Genomic DNA, 20,920 nt, shown 5'->3' on the forward strand with positions numbered 1-20,920 from the left:
AACTGACCTACAGCATCAGATTTTTCCCTATAGGAAAGCACTGAATAATGCTTTCCTATGGGGAAGTCCTAATGCGAGTGCGGCCATTGCCGCGCATGCGCATTAGGTCTCCCCGCCGGCTGATGTCGGCGAGGGAGGAGCGTGAGTGGAGACCGACCCAGCACCGAGGGTCATCAGCGCTGGATTCAGGTAAGTGACTGAAGGGGGAAAGGGCGGTGGGAGGGGGAGCGCTGTAGGATTCTATAAAATCAGGAATGCCGGCATGAGTTAAACGATTTAAAGGAGCATTCTGCTTTAATCACACAGCATAAATGCTGACATTCTTCAGACTAATTATTAACCCAGTCTGCACTCAGACCCATTAGAAATCAAATGTCTGCTTCATAATTGCAGAAATGAAGCAGGTTTGGGTGTAGATTGGGATCATAACTACTACAGTGCACTGTATTGGTTATGTTGCCAAAAATCCCCTTTGTGCCATCCCATGGTAACACTTTTATGCTAAAGTGGCAGTAAGAGTCATAATATGAATTCTTCATTGTGTTGGAGAGGGTTCGAAGGTGCTGTCTGACTGTATGTGAAATTCATAATCTCCAAATACGAGTCCAGTTCTTCATGACCAGAATCATTACCGTGATTTGAAGATTAGGTTCACACCAGGAGCCTATGAATTCCATCTACTGCTGGGTAGCACTTTCAATCATTGTCCCGAAAAATAAAGAATTCATAATCAGCCCCCCCTCTGCAACAATTGAAGAGCTGACAGACTTCTGTGAATACACAAAGCTAAACGGATCACATGGGATTACTACATTACATTATTATATAGATTTGCTTTCCAAACTCTATGCCTCGGTGAACACTTGGGAACATGTTTTGGGCAGATCCCTGTATCACCACAACTCACGCAATTAATTTGTGAGTAATTAACCCATCAGTGCTGACACAGAGATCAAAGGTTAAACAAGGACCGACTGTAAGACTCTCTCGTGACTGTGATTTATTTCCCAGCTACACATTCAATGTGTTTATACTTCATGGGGCTCGGCTGTGTTACTGAGGTTTACGTTCTCTGCTCTGAAAGAGTAATGCACATTATATATGTTGTAGCTTAAATAAGCAGATTAGGTTTTATTCCGTTCTCCAGCGCCCTCTCACTCCATCAAAGCCTAGCAAGATGCGGTCAGTGTTCCCAGCAACTAGCTATATTTATATCATGCTATGTATACTCATCTCATTTTATGTCTGGGGCAGGGACCCCCATCCAAACTAAACTTACTGTATCTTCCTCTACTGCAATTTACATCTGTAAGCGCTATATAAATAAAATATACATACACAGTATACCTACTGTACCTCCCTCTACTGTAATGTAACCTGTAAAGTGCTGAGTACACCTGTTAGTGCTATATAAATATAATATACATACACTGTATACCTACTGCACTTACTGTACCTCCCTCTACTGTAATGTAACCTGTAAAGTGCTGAGTACACCTGTAAGCGCTATATAAATATAATAGACATACACAGTATACCTACTGTACCTCCCTCTACTGTAATGTAACCTGTAAAGTCCTGAGTACACCTGTTAGCGCTATATAAATAAAATATACATTCACTGTATACCTACTGCACTTACTGTACCTCCCTCTACTGTAATGTAACCTGTAAAGTGCTGAGTATACCTGTTAGCGCTATATAAATAAAATATACATACACTGTATACCTACTGCACTTACTGTACCTCCCTCTACTGTAATGTAACCTGTAAAGTGCTGAGTACACCTGTTAGCGCTAAATAAATAAAATATACATACACTGTATACCTACTGCACTTACTGTACCTCCCTCTACTGTAATGTAACCTGTAAAGCGCTGAGTACACCTGTTAGCGCTATATAAATAAAATATACATACACTGTATACCTACTGCACTTACTGTACCTCCCTCTACTGTAATGTAACCTGTAAAGCGCTGAGTACACCTGTTAGCGCTATATAAATAAAATATACATACACTGTATACCTACTGCACTTACTGTACCTCCCTCTACTGTAATGTAACCTGTAAAGCGCTGAGTACACCTGTTAGCGCAGTATACAATATACCTACATTTTCACGCTAAAGTCTGTGCTGCACTGTGGTTACAATGTAGACAACGAGTGATTACACACAGAGCCAAACGTTTCAGATAAATTCACTAAATGCAAAGAAGGAGTTAAAGAGTATGACAATGGAACACAGAGGCCACGTCTCCTGCTCTAGACGTGCCTCTTCGTGGCTCCTTTAATCCTGCGCTGTGTCCCTGCTCTCACCTGGTCTCTTCAGGATGCAGGCTTTTTAAGGTCACGGAGCTGGTGTGGCGATGGTCTTGCGGTGTAGCTAAAGACAATTCCAATAACTCCTGCAAAGAAAATCCAGGGAAATAATTAGGTGTCAATAGTACCCACACTGTGACTCTCTCTGCTCACTAAGTCTATAAACCCCGCTGTGCAATTATACTTATAAGGCAGCATATGTGTTTCAAGCACTGCCTGCTAGTGCAAAGTGCCTTAGGCACTGGAATAAAGAACACGCCAGACATGTACATCTAGTTATCCTAACCGAAAGAGACAGACAGACAGACAGACAGAGTCTGACCAGCAGGCACTGTGTCCCAAGACTGAGTGATCTCTCTCTGATAAACCAGTTTCTGCACATGTAAATGTCTCAGGCACTGAAAGAGTTAACCATTTATCCAGGACCACATTCCATTACCGGGTTTCTCGACACGCCTCCTGGTCAACCAATCATGAAGCAATTAGGATAGGAAGGCATCTGTCATTGGCTGGATACCCGTCTTGGGCCCCACCCTTTACCCTGTCATTGAAGAAAAAAACAATTGTATAAGGAGCCTACCCCATCTCCCTATGGATAACGATGGCAAATATCTTTCCACATACACATGGGGTTAATAATGGGTGTACCCTGCAATCTAACCCATAAAATACAAGGGGGAAATAGACTTTAGGCTATAAATGTCTACCGGCTGTTTGCATATGTTAATCCAATATATATATATATATAATATGCATTGGTATACAAGAATAAACTAAGTACAAATAAAAGGGAAAATAAATATATATTTGGGTACCTGCAGCTTCTGCACTTGCACAGACAAGCTATAACTGCAGGAATCCCCTCCCAGATTGGGAAGGGACGCCATCAATCAAGTGTCAGAGTCAGATTTATGGGGTCTGGTCTTATCCCATAAACCTCTGTATGGGTTTATAGGTCAGTGTGTGAATGCATAGGTGCATTTGTGGGCATTGTTTATGTACGTAAATGCAAAAAATAAATTTGTGTGCAGCGTCAGTATATTTTAATATATTGTAGTTTAAAGACACATTGCTGGGAGTAATAATTTTTGTGGAGCTCTGTTATACAATTACACACCAACAATATGGAGCTCCTAGATAAAGAGAATAGTATAGAAAAGAGGGACAGAGGGATTTGGGCCTAAAATTGGGACTGTCCCTTCTAAATAGGGACACTTGGGAGGTATGCTCTCAGAATGTCCATTCGCCATAAAGTTCCTTTCAGCAGATGTACAGGGTAACTATACTGTGAATTGGTGGGAATGTGGAAATGTTAGGCAAAAATAGTAGAATAGAAAAAAAAATAATAAAAAAAAGATGGTGGACTGCTAAACTCTACCCCAAGAATTCAGACATCTCAACTCTCCCAGGCGCTCCGGGAGTATCCCGCATTTTAATTGTGGCTCCCGGACGCCCGCGGATTCTATGTAAAATCCTGGTAAGCGATCTGCTGGCCCAATGTAAAGGTAATAGGTGATACCACAAATCATGGTAAAGCAGACTAAGCATGTCTGAGGGCTCTATATTCAGAAAATAGGGAATCAGAGTTTGACAGGCTGAATGTTGTCGGAAGGGAATATGATGGGCTGGCTGAGGGTTGGTTGGCAGGGAATGTGGTGGGCTGGCTGAGGGTTGATTGGCGGGGAATGTGATGGGCTGGCTGAGGGTTGAGTGGCGGGGAATGTGATGGGCTGGCTGAGGGTTGATTGGCGGGGAATGTGATGGGCTGGCTGAGGGATGATTGGCTGGGAATGTGATGGGCTGGCTGAGGGATGATTGGCGGGGAATGTGATGGGCTGGCTGAGGGATGATTGGCGGGGAATGTGATGGGCTGGCTGAGGGATGATTGGCGGGGAATGTGATGGGCTGGCTGAGGGTTGATTGGCGGGGAATGTGATGGGCTGGCTGAGGGTTGGTTGGCAGGGAATGTGATGGGCTGGCTGAGGGATAATTGGCGGGGAATGTGATGGGCTGGCTGAGGGTTGGTTGGCGGGGAATGTGATGGGCTGGCTGAGGGTTGGTTGGCGGGGAATGTGGTGGGATGGCTGAGGGTTGGTTGGCGGGGAATGTGATGGGCTGGCTGAGGGTTGATTGGAAGGGAATGTGATGGGCTGGTTGAGGGATGATTGGCGGGGAATGTGATGGGCTGGCTAAGGGTTGGTTGGCTGGGGCTGGCTGAGGGTTGATTGGCGGGGAATGTGATGGGCTGGCTGAGGGTTGATTGCAGGGGAATGTGATGGGCTGGCTGAGGGATGATTGGCGGGGAATGTGATGGGCTGGCTAAGGGTTGGTTGGCTGGGGCTGGCTGAGGTTTGATTGGCAGGGAATGTGATGGGCTGGCTGAGGGTTGATTGGAGGGGAATGTGATGGGCTGGCTGAGGGTTGGTTGGCAGGGAATGTGGTGGGCTGGCTAAGGGTTGATTGGCGGGGAATGTGATGGGCTGGCTGAAGGTTGATTGGCGGGGAATGTGATGGGCTGGCTGAGGGATGATTGGCGGGGAATGTGATGGGCTGGCTGAGGGATGATTGGCGGGGAATGTGATGGGCTGGCTGAGGGATGATTGGCGGGGAATGTGATGGGCTGGCTGAGGGATGATTGGCGGGGAATGTGATGGGCTGGCTGAGGGATGATTGGCGGGGAATGTGATGGGCTGGCTGAGGGTTGATTGGCGGGGAATGTGATGGGCTGGCTGAGGGTTGGTTGGCAGGGAATGTGATGGGCTGGCTGAGGGTTGATTGGCGGGGAATGTGGTGGGATGGCTGAGGGTTGGTTGGCAGGGAATGTGATGGGCTGGCTGAGGGTTGATTGGCAGGGAATGTGATGGGCTGGCTGAGGGTTGATTGGCAGGGAATGTGATTGGCTGGCTGAGGGTTGATTGGAGGGGAATGTGATGGGCTGGTTGAGGGTTGGTTGGCAGGGAATGTGATGGGCTGGCTGAGGGTTGATTGGCGGGGAATGTGATGGGCTGGCTGAGGGTTGATTGGCAGGGAATGTTATGGGCTGGCTGAGGGTTGATTGGAGGGGAATATGATGGGCTGGCTGAGGGATGGTTGGCAGGGAATGTGATGGGCTGGCTGAGGGTTGATTGGCAGGGAATGTGATGGGCTGGCTGAGGGTTGATTGGCAGGGAATGTGATGGGCTGGCTGAGGGTTGATTGGCAGGGAATGTGATGGGCTGGCTGAGGGTTGATTGGAGGGGAATGTGAAGGGCTGGTTGAGGGTTGGTTGGCAGGGAATGTGATGGGCTGGCTGAGGGTTGATTGGCGGGGAATGTGATGGGCTGGCTGAGGGTTGATTGGAGGGGAATGTGATGGGCTGGCTAAGGGTTGGTTGGCTGGGGCTGGCTGAGGTTTGATTGGCAGGGAATGTGATGGGCTGGCTTAGGGTTGGTTGGCTGGGGCTGGCTGAGGGTTGATTGGCGGGGAATGTGATGGGTTGGCTGAGGGTTGATTGGAGGGGAATGTGATGGGCTGGCTGAGGGATGATTGGCGGGGAATGTGATGGGCTGGCTAAGGGTTGGTTGGCTGGGGCTGGCTGAGGTTTGATTGGCAGGGAATGTGATGGGCTGGCTGAGGGTTGATTGGAGGGGAATGTGATGGGCTGGTTGAGGGTTGGTTGGCAGGGAATGTGATGGGCTGGCTAAGGGTTGGTTGGCTGGGGCTGGCTGAGGTTTGATTGGCAGGGAATGTGATGGGCTGGCTGAGGGTTGATTGGAGGGGAATGTGATGGGCTAGTTGTGGGATGATTGGAGGGGAATGTGATGGGCTGGCTAAGGGTTGGTTGGCTGGGGCTGGCTGAGGGTTGATTGGCGGGGAATGTGATGGGCTGGCTGAGGGTTGATTGGAGGGGAATGTGATGGGCTGGCTGAGGGATGATTGGCGGGGAATGTGATGGGCTGGCTGAGGGTTGATTGACGGGGAATGTGATGGGCTGGCTGAGGGATGATTGGCGGGGAATGTGATGGGCTGGCTGAGGGATGATTGGCGGGGAATGTGATGGGCTGGCTGAGGGATGATTGGCGGGGAATGTGATGGGCTGGCTGAGGGTTGATTGGCGGGGAATGTGATGGGCTGGCTGAGGGTTGATTGGCGGGGAATGTGATGGGCTGGCTGAGGGTTGGTTGGCAGGGAATGTGATGGGCTGGCTGAGGGTTGATTGGCGGGGAATGTGGTGGGATGGCTGAGAGTTGGTTGGCAGGGAATGTGATGGGCTGGCTGAGGGTTGATTGGCAGGGAATGTGATTGGCTGGCTGAGGGTTGATTGGAGGGGAATGTGATGGGCTGGTTGAGGGTTGGTTGGCAGGGAATGTGATGGGCTGGCTGAGGGTTGATTGGCGGGGAATGTGATGGGCTGGCTGAGGGTTGATTGGCAGGGAATGTTATGGGCTGGCTGAGGGTTGATTGGAGGGGAATATGATGGGCTGGCTGAGGGATGGTTGGCAGGGAATGTGATGGGCTGGCTGAGGGTTGATTGGCAGGGAATGTGATGGGCTGGCTGAGGGTTGATTGGCAGGGAATGTGATGGGCTGGCTGAGGGTTGATTGGAGGGGAATATGATGGGCTGGCTGAGGGATGGTTGGCAGGGAATGTGATGGGCTGGCTGAGGGTTGGTTGGCAGGGAATGTGATGGGCTGGCTGAGGGTTGGTTGGCAGGGAATGTGATGGGCTGGCTGAGGGTTGATTGGCAGGGAATGTGATGGGCTGGCTGAGGGTTGATTGGAGGGGAATGTGAAGGGCTGGTTGAGGGTTGGTTGGCAGGGAATGTGATGGGCTGGCTGAGGGTTGATTGGCGGGGAATGTGATGGGCTGGCTGAGGGTTGATTGGCAGGGAATGTTATGGGCTGGCTGAGGGTTGATTGGAGGGGAATGTGATGGGCTGGCTAAGGGTTGGTTGGCTGGGGCTGGCTGAGGTTTGATTGGCAGGGAATGTGATGGGCTGGCTTAGGGTTGGTTGGCTGGGGCTGGCTGAGGGTTGATTGGCGGGGAATGTGATGGGCTGGCTGAGGGTTGATTGGAGGGGAATGTGATGGGCTGGCTGAGGGATGATTGGCGGGGAATGTGATGGGCTGGCTAAGGGTTGGTTGGCTGGGGCTGGCTGAGGTTTGATTGGCAGGGAATGTGATGGGCTGGCTGAGGGTTGATTGGAGGGGAATGTGATGGGCTGGTTGAGGGTTGGTTGGCAGGGAATGTGATGGGCTGGCTGAGGGTTGGTTGGCTGGGGCTGGCTGAGGTTTGATTGGCAGGGAATGTGATGGGCTGGCTGAGGGTTGATTGGAGGGGAATGTGATGGGCTAGTTGTGGGATGATTGAAGGGGAATGTGATGGGCTGGCTAAGGGTTGGTTGGCTGGGGCTGGCTGAGGGTTGATTGGCGGGGAATGTGATGGGCTGGCTGAGGGTTGATTGGAGGGGAATGTGATGGGCTGGCTGAGGGATGATTGGCGGGGAATGTGATGGCTGGCTAAGGGTTGGTTGGCTGGGGCTGGCTGAGGTTTGATTGTCAGGGAATGTGATGGGCTGGCTGAGGGTTGATTGGAGGGGAATGTGATGGGCTGGCTGAGGGTTGATTGGCAGGGAATGTGATGGGCTGGCTGAGGGTTGATTGGAGGGGAATGTGATGGGCTGGCTGAGGGTTGATTGGCAGGGAATGTGATGGGCTGGCTGAGGGTTGATTGGAGGGGAATGTGATGGGCTGGCTGAGGGTTGATTGGCAGGGAATGTGATGGGCTGGCTGAGGGTTGATTGGCAGGGAATGTGATGGGCTGGCTGAGGGTTGATTGGCGGGGAATGTGATGGGCTGGCTGAGGGTTGATTGGAGGGTAATGTGATCGGCTGGCTGAGGGATGATTGGCGGGGAATGTGATGGGCTGGCTGAGGGTTGTTGGCAGAGGGTGAGCTGGTCTCTCTGTAGTCACACAGGCATGTTTCAGTGATATACAGCAGTTAGAAGGAGCTGGGACTACATTTCCCGGCAGGCATTGCTTATATATATTTATGCGCCATACCATCTATCCAGTAGGTGAACGTATTCCTGGAGCTGGCAGTGGCTGCCGGGAGTTGTAGTTAGTCAGTGGAGGCTGCCGGGAGATGTAGTCGGATTGCCGCAGAGCCTGCCGGGAGTTGTAGTTAGTCAGTGGAGGCTGCCGGGAGTTGTAGTCGTATTGCCGCAGAGCCTGTCGGGAGTTGTAGTTCAGTGGCAGTCTGTCCCCCCACGTGTGCTCCAGCATGGCGGGCTTGGAGCTGCTCTCCGATCAGGGGTACCGGGTGGATGGCAGGAAGGCCGGGGAGCTCAGGAAGATCCAGTGCCGGATGGGAGTGTTCGCTCAGGCTGATGGCTCCGCGTACATCGAACAGGGCAACACCAAGGCCCTGGCTGTGGTCTATGGCCCGCATGAGGTGAGTGTGAGTGGGACTCCCGAGGTGAGTGAGGGCCCGTGTTATATAGGGGAGGGGGGGTGATGGATGGTGGTGAGGAGTTGGGGGGGGGGGGGGTGATGGATGGTGGTGGTGGGGGGGGGTGATGGATGGAGGTGAGGAGTTTGGGGGGGGGGTGATGGATGGAGGTGAGGAGGGGGGGGGGGGGGGTGATGGAGGTGAGGAGGGGGGGGGGGTGATGGAGGTGAGGAGTTTGGGGGGGTGATGGATGGAGGTGAGGAGTTTGGGGGGGGTGATGGATGGAGGTGAGGAGTTTGGGGGGGGTGATGGATGGAGGTGAGGAGTTTGGGGGGGGTGATGGATGGAGGTGAGGAGTTTGGGTGGGGGTGATGGATGGAGGTGAGGAGTTTGGGGGGGGGGGTGATGGATGGAGGTGAGGAGTTTGGGGGGGGGGTGATGGATGGAGGTGAGGAGTTTGGGGGGGGGGTGATGGATGGAGGTGAGGAGTTTGGGGGGGGGTGATGGATGGAGGTGAGGAGTTTGGGGGGGGTGATGGATGGAGGTGAGGAGTTTGGGGGGGGGTGATGGATGGAGGTGAGGAGTTTGGGGGGGGTGATGGATGGAGGTGAGGAGTTTGGGGGGGGGTGATGGATGGAGGTGAGGAGTTTGGGGGGGGGGTGATGGATGGAGGTGAGGAGTTTGGGGGGGGGGGTGATGGATGGAGGTGAGGAGTTTGGGGGGGGGTGATGGATGGAGGTGAGGAGTTTGGGGGGGGGTGATGGATGGAGGTGAGGAGTTTGGGGGGGGGGTGATGGATGGAGGTGAGGAGTTTGGGGGGGGGGTGATGGATGGAGGTGAGGAGTTTGGGGGGGGGTGATGGATGGAGGTGAGGAGTTTGGGGGGGGTGATGGATGGAGGTGAGGAGTTTGGGGGGGGGTGATGGATGGAGGTGAGGAGTTTGGGGGGGGGGGTGATGGATGGAGGTGAGGAGTTTGGGGGGGGGGTGATGGATGGAGGTGAGGAGTTTGGGGGGGGGTGGTGATGGATGGAGGTGAGGAGTTTGGGGGGGGGTGGTGATGGATGAAGGTGAGGAGTTTGGGGGGGGGTGGTGATGGATGGAGGTGAGGAGTTTGGGGGGGGGGTGGTGATGGATGGAGGTGAGGAGTTTGGGGGGGGGGGTGGTGATGGATGGAGGTGAGGAGTTTGGGGGGGGGGTGGTGATGGATGGAGGTGAGGAGTTTGGGGGGGGGGTGGTGATGGATGGAGGTGAGGAGTTTGGGGGGGGGTGATGGATGGAGGTGAGGAGTTTGGGGGGGGTGATGGATTAAGGTTAGTACGGCCTCTAACACCAACTACCGTCTCTAACACCAACTACATTTCCAATTACTACTGCCCCTCTCCCGTCAGATCCAAGACAAGTTGTCAAACTTCTTCTAATGGTTTGGGTACTTACTCTTGGGGGGGCACCACGGTACTCCTGACATCATAACCACTACAGAGGGCTGCAGCGGTTATTGTGCCTGGAGTTTTCCTTTAAATAATCTACTAGTGCCCCTTCCCAGACTAGGTTATGGATCAGGCCCTGCTGGAGGGGGAGTGCGCCTGCTTTGGACTTGATGGATACCTATCAATCCCTTGCATGGGCAGGGCGAAACATAAGATTTGGCAACTTTTTACTATATATTATTCTGTAAACTATTCAGTCTATTCACTTTGTGATAAAATTATAACTGTTTTGGTGTTAAAGTTTTAGTGGAAATAAGAAATCTTATGTTATTAATTCTTTAGATCCGTGGGTCCCGCAGTAAAATGCTGCACGATCGTGCTGTTGTGAACTGCCAATACAGCATGGCCACCTTCAGCACCGGAGAACGGAAACGCCGTCCACATGGTGATCGCAAGTCATCTGAGATGACGTTACACCTGAAACAGACTTTTGAAGCCGCAATTCTTACCCAGCTTTACCCGCGTTCACAGATTGATATCTATGTGCAGGTGAGATTTCTCTGTCCCTACATCTGTTAATGGGCCTGAGAAATTAGGATTTTCATGCTCACCAAAGAGTATTGGAAGACAAGATCCAAACCTGTTCCTACATGGTCACGTTTTGCCTTTAATGGAACCGTCACATTTACTATAAAATTATGTATTTGGGATATATTCATGTTACAAACTGCAAGTTAATACTGTAAGGGTCACTTTTCTGTGTGTGCTTGCGAATTCCATGTATTGGATACATATTCATTATGTCTTTTTGTGCTTTTGCCCAAGCATCTTTTTAAATTCAAGTAAAATGTTTTATTAAAGCATGAGTTTTAACATACGGTAACTTAATTCTAACCTAACCTAATTCTGGTTTCTTGAAATACTAATAGTTTTGTTTATTGGTGTGATACAGGTGTCATGCACATTATTTGTTATATCTTTTACCCATCACTAATACTGAACTTAAAATATTTTGCTGTCAGTCAGAGCTTATCCTTTTTGTTTATAAATGGTTTAACTCCTTGAGTTAAGACACGTCTAGAACAGGGTTGCTCAGAAGGTAGGTACTCAGATGTTGTAGAACTAAAAATCCCTTGATGCCATAGTTTTAAAACTTCTGGGGGTCTACCTTTTGGGCACCCCTAGTCTAGAACCTCCAGCCACCATAACAACTTCATTGAGTTGTCATTACTGTGCGTAGAGTGCCTCACAATGCTGTTACACCCAACCTAAAGGCACTGAGACAACACCATCACATTGCACATGGCATCAACGTATTAATTACATGTTAATTATCTCACATGACCTTTTTATCCAGTTTATATTGGCTAGATTAAAAAAATAAGAGGTTACAAAGCCAGTGAAATAAAGAGATGATTTTTAAATGCATATACACATATAATACAATATATTGCTTATGACAATTTTTGTGATGACCTTAAGGGTAGTAGAACTAGGTTTCCAATGGTGCTCATTCAGCCAGATTTATCTTGATAGAGCATCATGGGAGACTTAGTTTTCATATATCTTTATGCAAAGCTTTAACAATACTGGTATATGTGGTGCAAAGCAATCAATATAATAAAGTTTCTTGTGTGCCTCATTCCACTCTAGATCCTTCAGGCTGATGGGGGTAATTACTGCACCTGTGTAAACGCAGCCACTCTGGCAGTGATCGACGCTGGCATCCCCATGAAGGACTATGTGTGCGCCTGCTCGGCAGGTTTTATTGAGGACACTCCACTGGCCGATTTAAGTTACGTGGAGGAAGCAGCCGGTGGTCCCCAGCTGGCATTGGCCCTGCTTCCCAAATCAGATCAGATTGCACTCCTGGAAATGAACTCGCGGCTGCACGAGGATCACCTTGAGCGAGTGATGGACGCTGCTAGTAAAGCCTGTAAGGATGTCTATGCTGTGCTGGACCAGGCGGTGAGGGAACACCTGCAAGAAGTCAGCACGATGCTGGGGGATAGGGGATCGGTGTAAAGGGCGCTAAGTCATACGTTACATGTGCTCTTTCTGGTTCTACTGTCTTCATTTCCTGGGTTCTAGATGGCGTTAACAAAGGTCTGTGAGAAGAGTACGGAATAGATACCACAGGATTTATAGCTCCCTGTTTTGGGAAGTCTAAAACTCCAGATGTTGACAGAGTTTTGTTTAAATCAAAAAAAGGAGTTACGTTTGTCAAAATGTAGAGCTGTGACATTCAGCAAAGGATGTTGTTGGTTAATGTATAATTAATAGATGCTGAATCTTCAGATCATGGCTGAAATGTACCGTATATACTCGAGTATGAGCCGAGTTTTTCAGCACATTTTTTGTGCTGAAAAAACCCAACTCGGCTTATACTCGAGTCATAGTCTGTATTATGGCAATTTACATTGCCATAATACAGACTGGGGGGAGAGGGAGGCTGGCAGAGCTGTACTTACCTTTCCTGCAGCTCCTGTCAGCTCCCTCCTCCTCCGCGCCGTCCGTTCAGCACCTCGGTTAGCTCCCAGTGTAAATCTCGCGAGAGCCGCGGCTCTCGCGAGACTTACACTGGGAGCTGCACAGACCGCGCGGAGGAGGAGAGAGCTGACAGGAGCTGCAGGAGAGGTAAGTACAGCTCTGCCAGCCCCCCTCTCCCCCCCACTGAACTACCAATGACACTGGACCACCAGGGAAGGAGCCCCCCTCCCTGCTATGTATCAAGCAGGGAGGGGGGACGAAAAAAAAATATAATTAAAAAAATAAAAATAATAATAATTAAATAATAATACAAAAAAAATAATAATAATTAATAATATATTAAATGCCCACCCCCACCAACACATACACAAACACACACTGCATCACACACACTCACACTTCATTCATATACACACTGCACTCACACACACACACTGCACTCACACACACTGCACTCACACACACACACACTGCACTCACACACACACACACTGCACTCACACACACACACACTGCACTCACACACACACACACTGCACTCACACACACACACACTGCACTCACACACACACACACTGCACTCACACACACACACACTGCACTCACACACACACACACACTGCACTCACACACACACACACTGCACTCACACACACACACTGCATTCATACACACACTGCACTCATACACTGCATTCACACACACTGCATTCATACACACACTGCATCACACACACTCACACTTCATTCATACACACTGCACTCACACACACTGCACTCACACACACTGCACTCACACACACTGCACTCACACACACTGCACTCATTATATACACACACTGGAAATAAATATTCAATTAATATATACGCACACACACTGCACTCATACACGCACTGCACTCATACACGCACTGCACTCATACGCACACACTGCATTCATTATATACACACACTGTAAATAAATATTCAATTAATATAATTTTTTTTAGGATCTAATTTTATTTAGAAATTTACCAGTAGCTGCTGCATTTCCCACCCTAGTCTTATACTCGAGTCAATACGTTTTCCAAGTTTTTTGGGGTAAAATTAGGGGCCTCGGCTTATATTCGGGTCGGCTTATACTCGAGTATATACGGTATATTGAAAACGGTGACTCCAGTTTGGCTCACCAAGTAAATGTACAAAAGACGACTACATGGGCTAAAATGTATATTATGATACATAATGTCATTCATCACTGATTTGGGCTATTTTCTGCTCAGGATTTTTTATTTTTTTTTTGTTAAATGTTTTTATAACAGTTATTACATATAATCTCTAATCTACATGCTGCACAAGCATGCGGCTGAAAATGTATGACCAACAGCTGATGCAAATGTGTTCCTGGATTGGAAACCTGTATTTCAAAGAGAGAGAGATTCTGGTATGTGTTCAGCATCCTGCTCCTAGTGTAACGGGTAAATACACAATACATCCTTTTCCCAATCCCTGCTGTCTGTGTGTTATTTAAATCAGGCCTTTTAATGTCTTCTATTCTAAAGAGGAACTGTCATTCACCAGGATTTTAAGAGGTTTCTCCAACGTCCATAACGACTTTTGCTTATATAAGCGGTCGTCGTGGTGGTAGGAGGCTTGAAACACTGCACATACAGAAATATCAGCACTTTTGTGCCGGTGGGCTAGTTGCATCCCAGCACATGTGACTTGGGCATCCACTGGATCTCTATTCCAGACTAACCAATGTCAATTCTGTGCATCTTACATCTGCCATCAGCACTCCGTGCAAAGAGCAGGTGTAATCTGCAACCTCACTTGCAGGTAGAGCTACCTGTATTGTGAAACCCTTCTTCCCCCTTCGCTTCGAGTTAAAAAAAAATCCATCTCTCCCTCAGTGCAGCCTTGCCTCTTACACCTTTAAGTACTGTATAGGCTCTGCCCTCTCTGTGCAGCATCCATCTCCTTCCTCTTCAATCCATCTATTAACCCCTCCTCTCCCTTTGGGCAGCTCTGGCTTCTTCCCTTTTACTTACTCTATTATTTTAAAGCTCCCTTTGTGGAGTGCCCCCTTCTCCTTCAAATAGAAATAGATAGGAGAGAACTTGGTGCAGTGCTAGATTCAAGGTAAGTTTTCACTATATTTGTTTTGACAATTGAACTTTATTGAGGATTCATGAGAGAGAGAAGAAGAAAGAAAGAAGGAATGGTAATAAGGGCATCACCACACAATGGTATATTACAAATGGAACAAAGTCTACAATACATCTATTGAATCCAAGCTCCCAGTATAATAGACCAATAATGTTACCCTGAAACATGTATACCAGATCTCCGTAAACCACATTTATACATTCCATGTATCCACTCATTCAACTATCCCAATCCAACAATCTCACCTATTGGACAAATCTCTTGAGCTAATGCTGGTATTTGCACCTGATCTCCATGTGCTCCACAACAGCCACGTCTTATGAAAAAATATGTTTTTGGTACATATACCAAAGTGTACTTGCTCTCATATGTTCTGGATATCGATTGATTTCTTTACCATTGACCATTGGTTGTGTTCGGGATTTCTATGTGTTGTATCGTCAATATAAGGTGTAGAATCAAGTTTTAAGAAGCTGTCGGATACTCCAAGATAAACCCAAATAGCAGGTATGCTAAAGGTGTAAAAGGTAATGAAATACCAGTCAGACACTAAAGACTAGGTGGGAAAAATGTTATGTAAGCCAAGAGGCACCATATACCATCTATATAGTATTTTTCTCTGCTTTTCCACTAGGTATGTAGAGCATAACTTACCTTTATGTACTGTGAGTATTCTTGCCCATTGTAGTAATAATAATAATAATAAAGTATTTTACCAGGAAAGGCACATTCAGATTACTCTGGTAATGGTGGAATTTTAATACGTGAGTCTGATTCCCAGCTGCTGGCTATGTACGACTAATAAAAATGTATGTGCGTGGCCAGTAGTTTGTCACATGGAGATGGATTTGCATTCTGGCAGGAGTTTGCCATTGATACATGTTTGTTGAATAGCAGTTAACCTAGGCTAAAGGTGTGCTGCCCAGTACCCTTGTTTTTTTTTTGTTTTTTTTATCCTATAGTCATATAAGATTTAGGTTGAGAATAAGAATACGGAGAGGTCTTGGTGTGTTTTTGCATGGTTTTAAAATCCAGTGAAGCGTAATCTTTCGCAATGTGATTTGGGTTATTCCATACCCTACGAATAAAAGGTAGGTAAGGCAGAGATCGGTGTGGTTAAAGATAACTGTAAATTAGAGCAACTTAAGGATGGCTATTCGTCCCATATTTTTATTTTATTTTATTATTTTTGCAGTGCTTAGAGTTACAAACATGCTTGTGTTGCCATGACAGCAGGTACAAGCTAATAAGTAAAACGGCAAACAGTATCATGGCATGCAAGAAACAGCACAATTTTGTGTTAAGTTCAGGTTAAGAAGGTATGTCTGAGGCTTTCTCTATACTTAAGTAGGAAATATAATCAGAGGAGGGACAAAGACAGAAACATATGAGATACAAGCTAGGTCATCTGATTATGTAGCTTTGACAGGTGTAAATAAACGAGTAGTGAGTGATTTATAGAGCGACTTCTCACATTATGTATTCAGGAACGAACTGCGAGTGGTAAAGCGGGTGAGTCCATATGGGGTCAGCCGATGCCCAGTCTGGAGGCTGTGGTTACATGCCTGGAAGTAACCTTGATGAGCCACCCCAGCTGCTCTTCGGTACCCCGTGTGTCCTCATAAGTCTTACAGGACAGTCCGGATGAGGCGCCCCTTCTGCCCTGAGACTTTCTTAGAGCCCATTTGTCCCATATTCTAAGGATTAGGATGGTCAACTGGGAAGCCCCAGGCAATTGTGGAAGGGCCATAGGAGGCGAGAGATCAAATCTGCAAAGAAGAAAAGTTATTTGTGCACTATTACACATCCCTATGCATCTTTAAATAAATGGAGGTTATCAAGTAACTACAATGTCCATTAGATTTCAGCCCACCTGCCATGTCAAGGCAAACCTCTTTGGTGGGTCCTACACTAACAATTCACATTGCTTGCTTCAGATTCAGGCAAAAAAATCTCTGAGACAGAATAACCTTTTTCTTTGTATTTTATTATATATATATATATATATATAGAGAGAGAGAGAGAGAGGCTGATGTGTAGTATGGTCATTGCTGTGGCCAAGGAGTAGTGTGAATCTGAGCCCAGGACTTATTTTTGAGAAATCAAATATGGTTGAATAAGAATTTTTCATATTTACTGATTGAGGTGGGTCTACTCGATGAAAGTGAGGGAATACTGAAGCTGCAATGAAAGCATTAAAATATATTTGTAAATTAGGTACTCCCAAACCCCCTGAAGAGATTGGCGCAACGTAATTCTTGACCTCCCGCCAGCCCACCCAAACCTTACCATGTCAGAGGTGACTTATTTTAAAAGGGATTTAAACAGCTCCAGAGGGATTGTCTACAATGTGTACATCAGCTTAAATAATACTGACATCTTAAAGGCAACTAACCTATCTGACCACGTCAAAAACATGGGGTTCCACTGATGTAATAGTGATCGACACAACATAGTTAGAAGAGTGTAACTCTGATCTATTCTTTGTGAGTTGGAGGCCTAAATATTTAAAGTCATTCTGTACCCATTCAAAGTTAAATTCCAACACATAAGGCTTGTGTCTTGGAAGTGTTCAGAGAGTAATAAGACACATTAAGTTATACTCTTGGATAGCTGAAAAAGATGATTTCCTCACGTATAGTGGCAGTACTGTAACAAGTGGGTTGTATCTTCTCCAGTGGACAAGTGCTCCCCCAAAATTTAAATATTCAATTGAGATCCTGCCTGCTGCTTCCCTTATAATCCCTGTACCTCCAATGTTCTCCAGTTCTTCTTGTCCCAGCACACAGGACGGACAGGCTCCTCCAGGCATAGGTGAAAAGAAATCGGTCTGGCCAACATAGGCTGTTGGCCGGGGAGGTGGGTGCCCGTAAGCTACCCAGGTGGGAGCTGAGCGGCAGAGTCTTCTGATCCGTTGCGTTGCGGAACGCAACTAGTAGCCGCCTTATGTGGCCAGATCCTAGGAGGTCCCTGGCAGTGGAATGCACGCCCAGAAGGCGTTTGCGTTCCACTGAACTTTCGATCATGCCAGATCGGAAGTTTGAGAATTTGGTGCTAAATTCAAAATTAAAAGCTGTGCAGGACCTGTCTGACCCTAGGGGTGGTTGCCAGAAGGGTGATGGGAGATTCGCGGATTTGCTTGCTATTTATGCTGTTCTTCTTGTAATATCCTGCTTGTTCCTGAGTAGCTGTTGGAGTACCAGCAGAGGAGAGTACATGCTGAACTAGCACTCCGCTACATTCAGAGAGCTGAAGGCAGTTATGAATGCTCTGGTAGCTTTCAGTCCTGTTATTGCAGACTTAAGGATTCAGTCCAACGCCACCACGGTTGCTTACTTGAACCGTCAAGGAGGCACAAAAGTAAATTCTCTACAGGGTCTGTGCTATCATATCATGTCTTGGGCACAGTCAAAAGTAACATCTCTCTCAGCAACTCATATCAGAGGTACTCAAAACATCATCGCAGACCTCAGCAGACAACGTTGGTCTCAAGCGGATTGGTCTCTAAAACCCCAGATATTCTTGAGTCTGGTATTCCAATTCGGTTTACCAGACATCGATCTTATGGCCCAAGAAAAAACTGTCTCACGCTTTGCTTCTATCCAGGCACTGAATTTTCCAGACTTCCTAGACGGCTTGTCCCTCATCTGGAACTTCAACACGGGATATGTTTTCCCTCCGGTAGCCTTGATACCAAGGATAATTCAAAAGATCACATGGGAAAAAGCAAGGGTTCTAGCCATTGTTTGCTTCTGGACAAACTAAAGCTGGTTTTCCGAAATAGAGCGTATGACTATTTCACTCTGACTTCTTCCAATTTCAAGCAACTTCATAGAGAAGGTGGATCTTCCAGAAGAGACTCTAGAAATGTTTAAACTGACGGCATGGTTGCTGCAAGGATGATCCTCCGTGAGCAGGGGCTTTTGGAGAAATTGAGTGAGGTTATTTTGGCATTTGTCCGTTCATCCACGTCCATGATTTATTTTAGGATTTGAATAAAGTTCCTGAACTGGTGTTATCTGAAAGTCTGCGTTCCAGATAATCCCTCCATACCTGATATTCTGTCTTTCCTGCAGGATAGGTTTCTAGCTGGTCTAGGTGTATCAACACTTAAAGTCCAGATTTCAGCATTGAGGCACTTCCTTGTGCGTTATCTAGCTTCCAACTTTCTTATCCGAAGATATTTTAAGTCAATCTTGCTGAAATTACCTCCTAAGCTTTCAACTTTTCCTACCTGGGATTTATCATTGGTTCTTGAGACTCTTTGTGAACCTCCATTTGAACCATTACAGGATGTTTCCTTGAAGATGCTTTCACTCAAGACGGTCTTCTTAGTGGCTATAACTTGCGCAAAGAGGATAGGAGTACTGCAGGCTCTTTCTTCAGCATCCGAGTTTACCATTTTCCATCAAGACAAAGTGATCTTGCATCCCAGGCTTTCCTTTTTTCCTATAGTTATTTCAAGAAAATCTACGGGTCAGCCCATTGTTTTGCCTTCCTTATGCCAGTCTCAATCGTCAGAGTTGGAAAGAAAGTGGCTTCTTATAGAAATTAAAAGATCTTTGGAATCATATCTTCGGAGGTCACAGGACTTAAGAGTCTCAGATCACCTCTTTGTCACATTTCAAGGCTCTGGAAAAGGTAGAGAAGCTTCCAGACCTACAATCGCCAGGTAGCTAACAGAAGCTATAAAGCTGGCGTTTGTAACCCGTGGTGTTCCCTTCAAGTTTGCATTAAAGGCACACTCCAGGAGTGCGATGGCTACTTCCTGGGCAGAAAGATCTGCAGCTTCTCCTGAAGACATCTGTAAGGCGGCTACTTGGTCTTCATTCCATACCTTCATAAAATATTATAGGTTGGACATATTCTCTTCCTCTGAAGCTGCTTTTGGGCGAAAGGTTCTTCAGGCAGTAGCCTACTGAATTCCCACCCTATTTTGTTGTAGGGATCTTGCCATATCCCACTATACATGAGGAAAAAGTCATTTTACTTACTGTGAATTCCTTTTTCCTTAGTATAGTGGCAGTACTGCCTTTTCCCTCCTCTTTTTGTATGGATTAAATTATTTAGCAGTTTACGGTCTCCGTTTAGTTCTATTTAATGATTGGGGAACCTTGGAGGAGGTACAGGGGTTATAAGGGAAGCAGCAGGCGGGATCTCAATTGAATATTTACATTTTGATGGGAGCTTCTTGTCCACTGGAGAAGATACAACCCACTTGTTAATTGTGTACTGCCACTATACTAAGAAAAATTGAATTTACGGTAAGTAAAATTACTGTTTTCTGGCTGCATGGTGGAAAGGAGCACATTGTCCACCAATGCACTTTACTTTGTGCTCCCTTACACCATCCACGTGCCGTGAATGTAGGGATGAGATCGGATTGCTTGCAAGAGAGGTTCTAAAGCCAAAATATGTAAAAAGGGTCAAAAAAGCCAGAGATACAAAGCCTACATCTAAAATCTGTGCTTTTGATGCAGTCAAGTGCAAAAATAGTTGTAATAAAGTAAGTGGGAAACTAAGTATCTCAAGCACTGCTCTCTGGAATCTCCAGATCAAGTGGTCAAAGGCCTTCTCCACATCTAATGCTAAAAGAAGACTGCCTTTGCCGGAGATCCTGAGTTACCTCATGACCAAAGCCAGATTCCTCGTATCGTCCACTCCTTGCTGTCAACACACGAATCCCGTTTGGTCGTTGTTTATTAATTGGGTTAGAAATTATTGTAATCTATTTGCTAAGAGTTTGGAATATATTTTCTCGTCAATATTCAACAGTGATATAGGGCAATATTTTTTGCATAAAGTAGATTTTGGTAAAGTAATAATGGTAGCCAAGAGCATCTACTGTGGTACAGTACTCGATACTACTGCTTTTTGAAATAATTGTGAAAGTAGTTATGGTGCTAGGATCCTGTCAGATTTTTTATAATATGTCCCAAAAAAATCTGGTTCTCAGAAGTTCTTCTAGGGTAATAGGGCGTGTCAGGACTTCAACCTTTTTTGAGTTTAGTGATGTATGACTATATTATCTACCGTTTTCCCCCCGAAAATAAGCCCTAGTTGAGATCGTTGCTAGTTCGCTAATCTATGTTCAGGAATTTTC

The 20,920-nt window shown here is 46.8% G+C and overlaps 2 protein-coding genes across 2 annotated transcripts in view; one reads left to right on the top strand and one right to left on the bottom strand.

Annotated features, from left to right (window-relative positions):
- Nucleotides 1-2,737, bottom strand: part of OPLAH (5-oxoprolinase, ATP-hydrolysing) — a 42,690-nt gene extending 39,953 nt beyond the window's left edge. The window contains exons 1-2 of the mRNA XM_063450995.1: nucleotides 2,645-2,737; nucleotides 2,320-2,408 (exon numbers count right to left, since the gene is read on the bottom strand). Of these exons, the coding sequence (XP_063307065.1) occupies nucleotides 2,320-2,408; nucleotides 2,645-2,704 (149 nt within the window). The 5' untranslated portion in view covers nucleotides 2,705-2,737. The remainder of the gene's footprint in view (nucleotides 1-2,319; nucleotides 2,409-2,644) is intronic.
- A 5,836-nt stretch (nucleotides 2,738-8,573) lies between these two features.
- EXOSC4 (exosome component 4) lies at nucleotides 8,574-12,489 on the top strand. Its single transcript, XM_063450245.1, has 3 exons — nucleotides 8,574-8,755; nucleotides 10,523-10,729; nucleotides 11,834-12,489. Exons 1-3 carry the CDS (start codon nucleotides 8,585-8,587, stop codon nucleotides 12,203-12,205), a joined length of 750 nt encoding a protein of 249 aa, XP_063306315.1. The 5' UTR covers nucleotides 8,574-8,584; the 3' UTR covers nucleotides 12,206-12,489.
- Nucleotides 12,490-20,920: the final 8,431 nt, after the last annotated feature.

The sequence above is a fragment of the Pelobates fuscus genome, chromosome 4 (genome assembly GCF_036172605.1).
Source record: "Pelobates fuscus isolate aPelFus1 chromosome 4, aPelFus1.pri, whole genome shotgun sequence".
Taxonomy (NCBI): Eukaryota; Metazoa; Chordata; class Amphibia; order Anura; family Pelobatidae; genus Pelobates; species Pelobates fuscus.

Excerpts from the sequence above, each read along its gene's own strand:
- EXOSC4 (XM_063450245.1), top strand. The coding sequence starts at position 8,585 with ATGGCGGGCTTGGAGCTGCTCTCCGATCAGGGGTACCGGGTGGATGGC. Across the intron at positions 8,756-10,522 it reads TGGTCTATGGCCCGCATGAG|ATCCGTGGGTCCCGCAGTAA; the intron begins GTGAGTGTGAGT and ends TTAATTCTTTAG. Across the intron at positions 10,730-11,833 it reads AGATTGATATCTATGTGCAG|ATCCTTCAGGCTGATGGGGG; the intron begins GTGAGATTTCTC and ends ATTCCACTCTAG.